Source organism: Ornithodoros turicata, chromosome 5, assembly GCF_037126465.1.
Source record: "Ornithodoros turicata isolate Travis chromosome 5, ASM3712646v1, whole genome shotgun sequence".
NCBI lineage: Eukaryota > Metazoa > Arthropoda > Arachnida > Ixodida > Argasidae > Ornithodoros > Ornithodoros turicata.
In genome coordinates, this window is record NC_088205.1 from 4850703 (window position 1) to 4865716 (window position 15014).

At 44.6% G+C, this 15014-nt stretch overlaps 2 protein-coding genes across 4 annotated transcripts in view; one reads left to right on the forward strand and one right to left on the reverse strand.

Moving 5' to 3' along the window:
• LOC135393817 (nucleobindin-2-like) overlaps positions 1-15014 on the forward strand; it is a 420933-nt gene that overhangs the window by 67269 nt on the left and 338650 nt on the right. The gene's annotated exons all lie outside the window — the stretch shown is intronic.
• LOC135393816 (cell adhesion molecule Dscam1-like) overlaps positions 1-15014 on the reverse strand; it is a 308169-nt gene that overhangs the window by 65059 nt on the left and 228096 nt on the right. For both annotated transcript variants that reach the window (XM_064624094.1, XM_064624095.1), the window contains exon 3: positions 5724-5885. In XM_064624094.1, coding sequence (XP_064480164.1) covers positions 5724-5885 — 162 coding nt within the window. The remainder of the gene's footprint in view (positions 1-5723; positions 5886-15014) is intronic.

The following is a 15014-nucleotide window of genomic DNA, read 5'->3' on the forward strand; positions in this document are numbered from 1 at the left end:
AAAATTATTGCAGCACACTAACTCCAATTCTTGTTTTTATTTATTTTTATTCCAATTGTCAGCTCCCGTGGCTTAGTAGTTAGGATTATCGCTTTCCACGCCGGGACTTTGAGCTGACGCGTGTTCGAATACCAGCACCGGCTATATGTGTGAGGTTTTCCCTGGGTTTTCCGGCGGACTTTCCAGGCTTATGTCGGCACAGTTTCCCTTCAAGTCGTCCCAGGACGCATACTAATCCCCCCCCCCCCCCTGCTGTGGTCTCTCCGTCTGTCCGTGTCTGTACGTCGCTCATAGCCACAGTTGCTCCGGTGCGTACACAGAATTTTAAAAATTATTCTAGATCTTGAAATCATTCCTCGAATAATTTAAAGGGACGCTAAAATGCAAAAAACAAGTTCACTTCAAATTACGTTACACGCTACGTTAATTTCGTACTTATCATAATTCAAAACTTCGATACCGTTACGGAGCTACAATCGAAATTATACCGGACTCTTTCTTGCTTCGGAGCTAAGCAGTGAACGTCGTTTCAGCTCGTGCATCGGTGTTTTTAGTCCATACCAAGACCTACAAGATTATAACGACCATGTCACAATCAGCAACCCCTATGAGGAGCCCGTCCGCACGATCCGCCAGGGGCGCTACTCATTGGCACGCCACGATTGGACGATGGAAGTTTGAATTCTGAACGCGCACAAGCTTATGTACGACTACCGTAGCAGACGACAGCGATAGCTCCTATGAAAACGCGTAGAATGATGATGATAATCAACCTCAGAATAAAACATCTGTGGAACATCCACCGCTTGTACAGAAATGCTAAGGTAAGCTGAAGTATACAAAGTATCGTAGAAGTTGAGGAAGCAATAACTGGGACGATGAGAAGCGCCACCGCTAGCTTCCAAAAATACGGCGCTGGGAAGGGGTGCCTATGACATGGCCCTTTTAATCTTGTAGGTCGTGGTTCATACTGCGCGTGCCGCGTCATGGAGCAGTCCCGGAGAAAAACATAGTGCGCGTTGCGAAGCTGACTGGCGTCGCCGTCGAAAGGACGTGAAGATAAATGTTGTCAGTGGAACATTCGCAAGAACTGTTGTGGGGGTGCGATTCAGTGAATCGGTATTGAAAAATTCAGCAGTGCGCATCATACCGCACATGTACGGAACACTACGATCGCACCCGTTCCAAATCCACATGCCCACGATAAGTATGCGCGCCCTTCTCCTGTTGTCTCATTGGATACCACCAATCTTTGCCTCCTGGGTATCCCATTGGTTGCCACCAAATACGGCTCTGTTTTCATTGCGTTTTTCTTGTAAACGGTAGCGCTGTGTGAACTACTTTTGCTTGCATCATACTAATTGAAACACGGGCTTTCATTTGAGAGCAATTTGTTCTTGCATTTTAGTGCCCCTTTAAGACTTCATTGTGTTGTACACTTCGGTCTTCCTTTCCATCATTTTCCTTCATAAACGCTATTGTTTTTCTTTCTTTCTTGTTTCTTTTTTTTCTTTTTTTGCTGATAATTAGTATCCTACTGTACCGTGCTAACTGGGAGGGTTTTAATTAATATTTCAATGGCTGGAATCCACCGCACAAATACGCCCAAGAAGACACAATACATTTTTCATATTGTTCGCGCCCATTTGGCGGTCCCATTTCGCTTCTGGCTGTGTTCAAGGTGCTTTGTTAAAGACCGAGACAAAGGCTTATTATGCATGATATTTTCTCGGGCAAACCACGTTCTTCGCCTGTGTTCATAAAAGGCGGAAACGAAAATCATGGCATAATATACGGTTCTCTTTTGCGCGATTAGTCCGTTCTCGGTGAAGGCGATTCTTCTGATATCAGCTAGGCTTTGTGTATGATCCCTTTTCTCGTCGCCGCACTTTGAAACCATTATGCCCGGAAATTAAGGCGCCGAAATAAACAAAGGCTGGTGTTCAAAAGATAACGGGCTATTCACGAACCGCTTTGATTTCGTAGAAGCGCCGCTGCACTTTTTTTTTCTTGTTTTTGCGCCGCGACTATGATTTTTTTTTCTTCTTTATCACTTAGTTTACATTTTGCGTATCATGCAAAAGCTGGCATTCCCTTCAGCCAGTCTAGTTCCGCGTATATCATAAAAATATTTCTCCATCTGTCCGACATACGGCATTTTCTAAAGCTGATGTTCTCTTTAGAGTCGTTCGATGAGATAATAAGGATTTTTTTTTTTTTTTGATACAAACCACCCACTACAGAGCGCAAGACTGGTGACAATTCTCGTTCGATCTGTGCGAAATGCTTTCACGAAGACGTGTTACGTGTATTAACAACAACAACATCAACAGATCAATTGATGATGATGAATGTGGAAATTCGCCACATGAGGTGCGCCACTACCTCAAGGCACGATGGCCGGAATGCATGTGCATCATAGAGTCCCTATATATATATATATGCACCATAGAGTGTACTATATAACGTTCGGCATTGTTGGTTGATCGATGGGTTGCTTTGTACGTGTTGAATTAATTTTGCTGTAACAAAGACGTTTCCGGCCTTACATCCCTATACAGCTACACTAGCTCGAGCGTACTCCGTGTACAACACACACACATTGGACGATGATGAGGTGGGCAGAACAGAAATTTGCTCTATGATGCAATCTTTTCGGGTTCCTTGCGTCACTAAATTTGATTGCGCTACAGTAAGAACCCTGTGCACTTAAAAAACTAGCAAGCAAACAAACAAAACAACAAAGAAACTCAAGAGGACAACATACATCATGGTAGTTTAAAGCAGCTCTTGATAATAATCGTCTGGCAACGCAAAAATTGACGTTGTCCCGTTTATTTAGGTGCGTCACGCAAAATGTATCTACTTTAAGAGACAGGTGTACTTTAGGTGTGGCTTTTATAGGCATACGTGTACATCTGCGTATTTCGTTTACGTCTATACGTACTTTAAGTATATACTATGTAGTGCCTGCAATAACCCATGATCATGCGTTCCGGTCACTACGTTGGTAAAGCAAAAGTCTCAGCTCGTCTCAGCACGTATAGGCCGTAACGCACTCATGCACGACATACGCTACATTACGTTGCGACATACGCTATGCCACAGCCATGAAGCTACAGAGTAAATTTCCAATATTTACAGTGACAGACTTATATTTGCGACTCATGTGAAGGGGCTCATTATTTCAATTCCCACATCACCACCAGCGATGGGGTAGAGTATCGCCCCTGGCAATGAAACTCCCCATTCCTCATCTTAAGAAGAAAGTTGTTTGTTTGTTTGTTTGTTGCGACTCATGTCCACATTTTCAGTTGTGATCATCATAATTTCCATCATCATCCCCACCATCATCATCATCATCATCATCAGCCCAATATTTGTGATCCCAATATTTGTAATTGCCAAATTGTAACTCAAGATGAAGCAAGCTTTTGTTACACGAAAGTTTATTCAAAACCGCAAAACATTCATTCGGTTTAGCTGTTGAGTTTGAGTTTGAATGTAAAAAAAGGAAAAACAAACCTAGCAGGTGTTACATAGACTTTACAACATTTATAGTTATCTTGTTATAACGCAATAATCAATGCTCGGGCGCTACGTAATGGTCAGGGTTCCGACTTTTCGGAGTTTTAATTTTGCAAAAATTGGAGGTGTTTACCAGAGTTTTCAAATTTTCGCAAAATTTGGAGCTTTTTTTGGAGATACCTTTCGGATCACCTACGAAAAACTCCAAATTTTCCTGAAATGGGGAAAACTCCGGTAAACAACCGCCGATTTCTGCCAAATGAAAACCTCGAAAGTTCGGAGCCCTAGTTGTGGTACAGGCAAATTGATAAAAAAAAAAAAAACTATAACGGATATGTGACGACTATGACATGAGCTGTTCTGCCACAGGAATTGTGGTACCGTACCCCGTTACATAAAGGTGATTATATGAAGGAGAAGACTGTATTGAATGAAAAGCAAGAGGTGTATTTCCAAAGTCTTGCTTGTAAGCAATGCTTACCTACCTCACATTGCTACCCCCCCTCGGCCGGGATAGTTTTCAACTGCTTAGAAGTACTATTATACACTTCGCTATGCGAGCGGTTATGGACGACAGGTGTGGTGTGCATTCCCGTGAAAAGCTGAACATTTCGAACTACGTACTATAGAACACGGATGTACCAGCAGTATGCGGAGTGAAAGGTGGCGTGTAAGTTTGTGTAACGAAAGGTTTTTGTAAACTGTTATATGTACACTTTCGCGCTTCGGGTTATGCCGCCGCCTCATCGAACATGAGTTATGTAATTGGTTAATGATCTAATTATAGTGCATGTTATCCTCTCAATTTTTCTTTTGTTGCTTCTCAATCGGCGCCCTTCAGCTTCTATGGGATTACTCATACATTTTTAATGCCACGTAGCGCCGCGAGGGGTACCTCTGTTTGCGTGAGGTATGTCTTGGCTGGTAGACTTCAGTGAGTCCCACTCCTTAATGAGACTAGAGTTTCGGTGTGGACATCAGAAAGTTTCCCAGAGTGATGAGAACATGAAAAGTAAATCGCATTTCCTGCTTCGTTCACTGGCGTGGTTACTGAAAAAATAAAAGGTGCCTCAAACGGGAATTCTACGATGAAAGAATTCTACTCACATTGAACACTAGATGAACAATACATGAACAATGCATCCAACAATATTACGTTCGACGGTCTACCTCGTACAGGTTTCGTTTTTGCTTCTTCTTCGTTTTCTTTTTGTTGTCAGCTATGGTTAGCCTTCAGAACTCGCTAATATTCCTAGCTGTTGAAGCTAGCTAGATTCAAGGGCGTAACATAGTGACATAACCGGTGCATAACAGAGTCAAAACTGAATCACAAAGTCGTACGTGGTTGGAAAAACAAGGATGAAAGTTGCACGACCATCTTTAGCACCTTGATACCGAATGCAACATTCACATTCATTATGCGCGAGGAATTAATTCGCAAATGATGACAATAGCAAACCGAAACCGAAACCGAAACGCGAAGAGCAGGAAACAGAGCTCCACACTACGGCGGTTCGTCCGGAGGAGGATATCGTGACGTCACCCAGCGTTGTCGTCTGCTTTGAAACCTGCATTCTCCCTTGCGTGTTGAAGGAAACAAAAAGGACATCCCATGTATTTGTCGTTTCCGTAGTGTAGCGTATTATTTACCTCAACCACTCATGCAACATATTGAACCGACCATTATGGCGTCGATTGCAAGGGGATAGAAGCGAGTACGCTTTGGAGAAAGGTTGTATCCTTTCAAAACACGATCTGGTCAAATGAAGCAGCCCCGGGAAAAGATGCCGGATGATATCTGCAGTGTGTTGCTTTCAGTGGACTCTCTCTTCACAGAGGCGAAGCGCTGGCTTCGTAACAAATTCGTTTGAATCAAACCTGCGCAGCTTTGTAACGAGATACTTCGTACACGTGTTCCTGACATCCCAAGGGTTACGGATATACCACAGCCTTTGTGTTGATTTTGTTGCGGAGTCCCACTTTAAGGACCCCACCCCGGGTACATTCGTCTAACACGCGCTACAAAGTCACCTTGATACAGTATTCATGCGGTAACGACTTCATTTCGGTTCTGCTCCAGTTCCACAAAATGCGACCGATTCGTCACTTCATTAACAGCATAGCGATGATGATACTCTGTTTAGCAATATGTTTCACTAAATTACGCCGTATGTCTGTCATTTTGAATGACTCACCGCCGTGCGTGTTCCGTGTAATCACGTAGCCGTCCACTCGCTGCCACGAAGTGACTTGAACGTAATCAGCGACGTGACTGGGGATGGGACATTGAAGCAGGACGGAGTTTCCGGCAATCACCTGCCTGTCGGGGAACCTCATATCGTAGTCCACATCCACAACTGAAAAGAGAAGAAGAAATCGCGCATTAACGTACGGTATCATAAATTCTATGCATCATCAATGCGTATAGTGACATAACGGAGCATCGCTATGTCCCCGGCGCGGAATTAACGTCGGTGTGTAGTGTTATCGAGCGGTGCAGAAGTTATAATGCGGTAGAGGGTATATGTGTGCTTGATCTGCCGTTACAGCTATTCAGAAGTTCCATATCTGGTCTTTCTGGTGTTTTCTAGGGTGTCTCTCTTCGTTCGAAAGATACATACTTTATGTTCATAGAAGACTTTCAAAAGGGGCTCTTCAAAGTAACCAAGGCGGAATGGACCACTTTCATATTTACTCTACGCGCATGCTCGTGGTACATGTTACTTTTGAAGGCGCCACGGAACATTCTCTCTGCACTGGACAGATGGCGTTTTACGATAAGCGGCACATATCTCTCCAAGTATATCACACATGCTCAGGAGACACGATATCCCGACAGCCTCTCTGAGGCAGCTGTAAGAACGAGATCGTGTACCATATACAGTTTCGTACGCGGCAAGATTGGTTCGCCGAAGAGCCTCCAGGCTGCGACGTGATTACATTCATTTACGCGCACTTCCGAGCAAGTATAGCATCATCAACCGTTACGTTCCAAAGAAAAGCGTTAGAGGGCCTAGTGACTGTTTGTTCTTCGTGCATATTTTGAAAACACTGCAACAACAACAACTATTTGTTGTTGGTAGGGGTGTTTCATCACCAGGGGCGATACCCTATCCAACATTGCATTTTCTATCCCAAGCCTTCTACTTTGCTAAATGCGACGAAATTTGGTGGGTTCTATATTTGGAGATACCTGGGTATAGTAGCGATATTGGGTAGCTTGTGCATCACTTGAATGGTTAAGCAGCGAAGCGCAGTCGAAGTCAGAGGGAAAGGTTAAGCAGTGGTCCTATGTGCTCCCCGTCTTTGTTTGGGCTTCGCTGATCAACTATACGAGTATGTTTGAAGATGGCCCATCATATCTGTACTCCATGCAGTTTCAATATACATCGCTAAAAATATATCCCGCCTTTCGCTACGTGTAAAAGTACCTCAGTTGCATTTGAAGCGAAGCCCTTACGTCGGGAGCCGAGACGCTTTTGCCGCTATCTTATCGATCAGATTAAATAAACAATACACGATGAAATATAATAATGAATAATATTAATGAATCCTTCGCCGTATCACTGAATTTTCCGCTTTTCGACGTTCAATCGCATCAAAGCGTCAACTATACACAAAAGTAACGAGATGGGCACAAATTCTCGCAGTGAAGCCTCCTGTCCAGTGATTAACCACCAGAGCAACGGTGAATGCATGTACGCCGCTTACGTATGTGCATGCAGCCGTATAGTTGACGCTTACCCCGTCACACGCGCTCTAATGTAGAAAATATATCTCCCATTGATAGCTCTGACCTGACTTTCCTCTTTCCGCCCGCTGTTCCACGAAGCATAAGTTTCGTATACGTTTGCAATCACGTCTATAAATCTGGAGCCCGAATTTCGGACGCCGTGCCGAATACATTGGCGCTTAATAACCCGTTTGTTATACAACACGGAAAGCAGGAATCAGAAGGGCTGTAGTAATGGTTCTTGCGTGTAGGCCGAAGCAAACTGATTAGTCGTTTTTGCTTCACGGTTCTGATCGATGATTTCCAATCATGTCGCCCGTACGCGTTATTTTTGCGTCCGCACGACAAGCATTAGAGAGCAGCTGCTTGATGCTTTTCTCTCTCTCTCTCTCTCTCTTTCTCTCTCTCTTACAAAACGGTATAAATATTCCTCTTTTGTTTACTAGGCCGATATATGTGCTGTACCATGCAATATAAGGCCCAGTAGCCATGGTTATTTTTGTCTCGCAGCCTTATTGATTCCGCTACAGTGTTTTTGCTAATAGAGTTTTAGTGTAATATAGTGTAGTATATGTAACACGCGCATAAAAGTATTATGCAAATGACTATTGATGACGTAAACGTGAGGTTGGAAGCATATCCTTCAGTGTGGGCACAAGGAGAAGAACGAAGAACCGCACATCACGTGTCAAGACAGCATGAATCTTGTTCTGTGTTGTAGATTTGTTTGTTCGTCGCCATGTCTTAAACTTAGGAATGCACTGACAACGTTAGGTAACACTCTGTGAAAACGTCAGGCATAAAAAACTATTGAATTTACTAGTTGAAACATAAAATAATAGAGCATAAGACACTAGTTCCGTAATTCCGCACTTAGAACAAATACCCATTGAAAATTAATTGTCTTCAACACGTCAACACTTCAAATTGAAAGAAGCACGCAATTGTTTAAACATTCTTTTTTTTAATCCGTTAATTCTCCATTCTGTTGCTATGCTAACAATGAGCAATTTGCGAACATTAAATTTAGGCGTAGGCCTGCGCAAATTCGTCTTCCGTAAAACGCTGTGAAAAATTGACCATGTCAGTAGCACGGGTCGTATAAATATGAAGGTGTCTCTTCCACGCGTCCGTCTCTAGTTGGCCCGTTCTTTACTTTCGTTCCCTCTGCAGAGTCGCTCGCAGACTGTTCCATTTCCCCCGTCCAGTTGAGTCTCCATTGGTGCGAGGCGCTCATTAATTATTCACGCTCGACGGTCCGCCTAACCACTTTGGCGCGAAAAGTCTAGAAAGCGCATGAGGAAGACACTCTACCAAGTGAATAGCAATTCGGGATGGTTGACCATTCTGTGCCCATGCTTCTTTGTCCATCGTTTGAACGGCGGACTGGTTGCTACGACAAGTGATGAAGCCAATATGCCGAGATGGAATACTGTACAGTAAAGAGCAGCGACACAGCGCTGTATTTAGAACGCCTCGTTGTTTGGTTGCATTATGCGAGAAAAGAAACAACAAAATGTTACATTCCACGTGTTCTCCTTTTCAAGTTACTTTCATTTTATGCGCTGATAAGTTTGATGCTAGTCTTGCGAAGTAATTTAGTTATAATAGCTTCTGGACAATTAAACATCAACTATAATTAAAAACCCTCTTTCGGAGAGCAACTTTCATGGTGAATAGTATTCGACGATAGGTAGCGGAAGAAGATGCGACTCGTTTCTGAAATTATAGAGAAAAACGTGTAATTCTAAAGAAAATTAACTAGACAGCATCTAGTTACAACTATATTAGAATTCCCTGTTTGTGTCTCCATTTGTTTGTTTGTTTTCACTACCTTTCGCGGACTGTGTTCCTTTCTGAGAAAGATTTATTATTACAGTTACGAATTAATTCATAATGTAAAACCCCGAGACTAGGGAACACGAAAGGACAGACACAACACGAAGACACAAGGGTTAATTGCTGAGAAAGTGATTACTTGTGAATTACTCCTAATGCAGATTTTTACACCCTCTTGTTCCTATTTTGTATTGTTGACTGATTAGATGAGTCACAAAATTAGTGAGCCCGTCTTCCTTATCTTTTAGCCTACCACTCCCTATATCCTTAATTTACTGATTTGCTTTATTTCCCCACCCTGTTGTTCCTTAAACGTTACTCAATATCTGCCATTAAACTTTTTGTCCACGAGCATCCAGAAATAAACATCAGTTCTTCTTTCGAAATCCGTACTCCGGCTTTTGGGTACATGAGACGAAGACGAAAGTGGACAGAAGCGTGAAAACATGAAGCAAGCGTGGAAAACAAGTGCATGGTAAGGTGCATGGAAAACCAGTACACAATGTGCATGAGGCTGTGCTGATCGTTCTGGTCTAAGCACATCAACCAGACACTGTCCATTTCGTTCCATCTTTTCCTTTCCCGTTCCTTCTCACACTCAGAAAGTATTACCCTCGCCAGGTATGAAGCAGCTGGCGTGTTTTCTCCTCCTGCGTTCATACTGCAATAGGGAAGTTATAAAGTTTTGTCTTGCACCTTTTGTCGTACCACGGCATGGTTCTCGATGCGTCGACGACTAGTGCAGCGGTCGCAGCACGAGGGCAACGATACAGAACGTTTCTTTCACCGCGCTCAATGTGCCTGAAAGAACAACAGCTTGAAAGGGGCAACATATCCTCGAGTCCGAGTAAAGTGAAAGAAAGGAAGACACTGGAGTACGAAGCAGTCAGACAGGCCGTTTGACTCCGTCCTGTTTCTTTCGTACTCCCGTGTTTTTCCTTGTTTCACCTTCCTCAGACTGAAATACACGTTGATGGGTAGAAATCCAGCGAACCGGTAGAGATGTAGGAAGGGAGTTGCCTCAGGACGGAAGCCGCCGATATTTCGAATAGAGACTGTTCTTCTTCTGGGCACCGTCCTCATCATTGGCATGGTATTTAAAGGGATAGGTGTGACGTGTTTAAAGGTCCATGCGAATTGTGGGTCAACAGCCCGGAGGGAAGAAAGGTTCCGTACGGGCTTCTACGGCCGGAGTGAATGGCTGCTTTGTTAGAGTGTGGAGGGGATTATGTGAACGTTGTGATCTAGGCTACAGACCGGTTACAGAAAAATGGAAGGTTCACGAACACGTGGACGAAACGGGACAACAGGCAAGAATTGGCAAGTATAGCGAAAGATAAGAAGAAATACACGTTGGTCTACAAGTTCAAGTTCACACCAGCTAGTTTGCATCCTCCTCCATGTTCAACAACCGCTTTCTATGTCTCCGTACCGAGCCATCTCTTCAACCACAGTGACACTAATATCCATCCCCAGCGTCTGAATCCCTGACATGAACGTCATTAAAACTCTCGAACAAAATCGCCCCATTTTCCTTCCCTCGGTCGTCCTGGACTACCACTCCACGCGCTCTCCGCTGCTACCGCATACCAGTCCGCCAAACCATCTCCAGTGAATTGAGATGGACACATGCGGCAAGAGCAGCATCAGAAAACCAGTTCGTTACAGCACCGGTATGTTTCCCCCAGGCGCCTTATCCTGGAACGCAGGTGCGATTTGGTGGACGCGGGAAGCCTTAATTGAAGTCTGTGCTGTCCGCAATCGCCCCAGCTGCGACGCAATTACTGGTCATTAATGAAATGTTCGATTTCGGGCTGTCGTCTTCCGGATTTGCAGCGTTGCCCGCTTATCTCTCATTCAAGTCGGAAGTCGCTATGCGGAGTTCGCGTTTACGCTTAGGCAGACCGGTTAGTCGTCAGACACATGTTGTGAGAAGCTGGATGTTTGTGACATCGGTGGAATTGTTTCGGCGTTTCCGGATTAAGAGTAAAGTTAAAGTTAAGTTAAAGTTAAGTTAAAGTTAAGTTAAAGTTAAGTTAAAGTTAAGTTAAAGTTAAGTTAAAGTTAATTTAAAGTTAAGTTAAAGTTAAGTTAAAGTTAAGTTAAAGTTAAGTTAAAGTTAAGTTAAAGTTAAGTTAAAGTTAAGTTAAAGTTAAGTTAAAGTTAGAGTAAACGTTAAGATCCAGCATCGTTGATGCTGGATCAGAAAGCCTACAGGATAATACACGGGGATATTTTTATCGACGCGAATGGCTTATAGAAGTCATCTAGAAAGACGCTTCCGAACTCCAGGGCCCGTTTCCTTGAAGCCATTTGAAATCATTTTGAAATTTCTCAATTAGGGATTGTATTACAGGCTTCAAACTAGAAGTCCCACTTTGTAACCTACACTGTTGTTGATGAGAACAATTAAGAAAATATAGATTCTGATTCCTAATCGACATGATGAGCAACACAGCAGCGAGAGAAACAAGCCAGACAATTGGAAACAATGTACACGGCGACTGCCACTCCTAACTCTAAAGATAACTTGCTTAAGAACATGCAAGCTCAAACAAAAGAGTAAAGGAAAGCAAGATGATGAGATTTCTAGCCGGGCTGGGAAAAGTAACTATGTTGTTGCACCCTACAACAACAACAACAAGAAAAGCAACAAGAAATACATGAAGGGACGAAAGTTGAAACATGAGTGAGGAAATTCACGAAATTAAGTAGCGCTCAACAGGCAAGGACAAACACGCGCCGTTAGCGCGCTTTAGCACAAACACAGCACGGTTTGAGTGCTTCTTAATCTGCAGCATGTACCAACAAGCCCAGTCAGCTGTTTTAAGAAATTCACCATGGCAGCGTTGAAACAGGCTGGGAGAGAATGCAGCAAAATTGTGACTTGTTGACTAATCGTCTCTCTCTTCGTGTGATCATGTACATATACTTATGCAAGTTTCCGGTGATTAAACGTTCGACTATCGCATCTTATCACGGCCGCCACAAAAAAAAAAAAAAAAAAACAGTGGCGTGAGCGATAAACGCGTAACCAGTGGCATGGCCGAGCGAATACAACCATCCACTCGATGGTGGTCACTCCAAGGGCGTGCAGAAGACTAGAAGGTCAGTGGGTTCGAATCCTACCACAGACTGTGCTGTCTGAGGTCTTCCGGCGGACTTTCACAATGGATGTCTGCACAGTTTCTCCTGAAGCCGAACCCAGGACGCACCCCTAACACCCCTTTTCCTCACTCCATCCTGCTTTCCTCTCTACACCTGCCCACGTATGTACGCTGCGAAAAGCTTACAGTTGCTTCGCGGCGTTAACCCGCAAAAAAAAAAAGAATGAATGAGCGCATCGTTGCTTAAAGTAGCACAGAAGTCATTTTTAACACCCAGTTTTCTTCCTATCAAACTGTTAAGTAGGCCAGTAAGATGCACCATGCGAAGTAATTTACACCACAGAGTCATAATTATCGCAGAAATTGAATTTAAAATATGCCGCAAAAAGCGACTGTGCGCAACTGTGGTGAAGAGCAGTGCCAGCCTGTGATCTGCCTGGAACCTCGCGCTGACGCTATAAGGAGAACGGTCGCTGAGTGGCCTAGAGAAATGTTGTCTGCTACTCCGCTGTCGTCTGCTACTCGGCTGTTCGGGGTTCTGATAAAGCCTTTCTCCTTGCTCGGTAATGCTTCGGCCGCTCCTTCTATCCCCAATTCTCCGGGAAAACTGGCAAAAACAGGTTTACGGCGGCAAAGGGACAAAGGGCGCTGACCCCCACTGACCAGCAAACCAGAACGAGTCTCCTTATGCCGTCATCGGTGACGTGCCATCATACCTCCTCATCCTCGTTATAGCTGGAGTGGCGAGTTAAGGGTGAAGGCGCGGAGCTATGTTTATGTGAGTTTTTTTTTCTGGGAAACAAATTGCACACATGAAAACCTTTCGCGCTATTCGGTATAATGACACACACACTTTCATCAGATGTCTTAATCTGAATTTTTTTTTTTTGATGGCCCTCTGTACTCCTTTAACTGTCCTTTACCAGCCGTTTGCTCACTTATGTCCCCTCCCCGTCTGTCTCTCTCTCCTTCCCTCCATCATCTCGTCATTCCCATCTCACGCACATATAAACCCTCTCAGACGCGCATTACTGCTCCTCACTAGCGTCTCTGTGGCAACTTTCCTGCTCTCCTGCAGCAACCTGGACGCGCGCGTGTTTGCGAAGAAAAAGCCATTGCCATATCGCCTGTCAGCCACAGACGCACCACTCGAAGCGAAGCGTCAACAAATGGAAGGAACTGTCAGAAGGAGAAGGGGAGCTAAGGTGCACGCGGATAGAAGCATTCTTTCTAGCTTCCAACACTTGGAGACCTCGGTAAATATTGTCTTGCCACCAGTCCCGCGTTGCATTTATGCGGTCGCACTCTAGGTTGAGCTCTACTGTGTTGAAACAGCAGGAATTGGCTTTGGTTGTCTTTTCTAAGTAGAGAAAAGAAGAGAATCGCGCTCTAAGCTCTTGTCCCGAATCTGTGGCTGTATTGCTGAATTGCGGGGGTTAATTAAATGTGCTGATCAGAATATTTTATTTAACATAATTAAATGTGCTTGGACCTCATGTGATGTCGTGCTGTCGCTCAGCACTATAATCTGAATGCGGGTATAGCCGAAGTGAGAGGTCGGCGATACGCTCTGGACAATATGATGGAGTGGGACGATCAAATGTAGTGAGCTCGCAATGCTGTCCCTCTTCATTGCCAGGAATGCCTACATGCCCTGGCACCCATTGAAACGCAGTGCAGTGTCTCTTGTTGCACAAGTTTCGGCTGGCTTCAATGACGTCAACAGCTACTGGGTTGCCATAGTTGCCAAACGCTACAGCGCACACTGAGAGCCCCTGTAGGATTTTGGCGTTCCTCAGTGACGCAGGTCTCATCCAGAGCCTGTGAACTCGAAGTCTTGTCATCTCATTCGTCAGTGCCCAACCGTCACCTCATACACAGCCTCACCCTCATACACATCACCCTCACAATATTTTTTTCTATTTCATTTTTTATGCTTAACATATCCTATTTGTCTTTAATCTATCTTATGCTTCTTTGACCTTTTGTAGCGTCGAGCCTGGGAGGTACCCGGGTTCGAATCCCGTTACCGGCTGTGCTGTCTGGGGTTTTTCCTGGGTTTTCCTCAGACGCTTTCATACATATGTCGGCACAGTTCCCTTAGAAGTCGGCCCAGGACGCACATTTCCCCAGGGCCAGTCGTGACGCTGACCACCTCTGTGAGGCCGGTAACAACGAGCTCTTTCACCACCACCACGTTAGCAAGCATAGCAAGCCATTGCAAGCCGTTTGGCTGACCTTTCCTTCTTTTTTTCTTTGTTCTAATGAATATACCCCCCCCCCCCCCCGTGTAGGAAGCCTAGGACCATTTCGTGCTATCCATCACCTTCGTGCTGTGGACGCCTGATGTGATCAGTAGGCACTGCACATTAGCGTGTCAGAAGGCACGTGAACAGTTTCTGGTGGACGCGCTCTTTGCAAATATGCAGCCGTGAAGCCCGCACTGAAGTTACTCATCATAGCCAGGGTGAACATGTTTTAGGGACGCAAGCTGCCGTGTCAACAATTTTATCTTCACCTCAGTCGCTCATCTACAGGCTTCGCCTCAACGTGCCATACAGTGGACGACTTTTGTTTAAGCTCGGCATGGTCCCGTCCCCCAACTGCAGTCTGTGTGATGTAGTTGAGGACGTGGATCATATACTCCAAGACTGCCCGAGGTACAGTGCACACCGATGTACCCTTGTGTCGTCCCTGTCTCGCCTGGATAATCGGCCATACTCCACCGAAAAGGTTCTTGGGTGCTGGCCAGCAAATCAGCTCATACCTGCCATGCGCGCCCTTGTGCAATTTCTCGTCTCGACGGA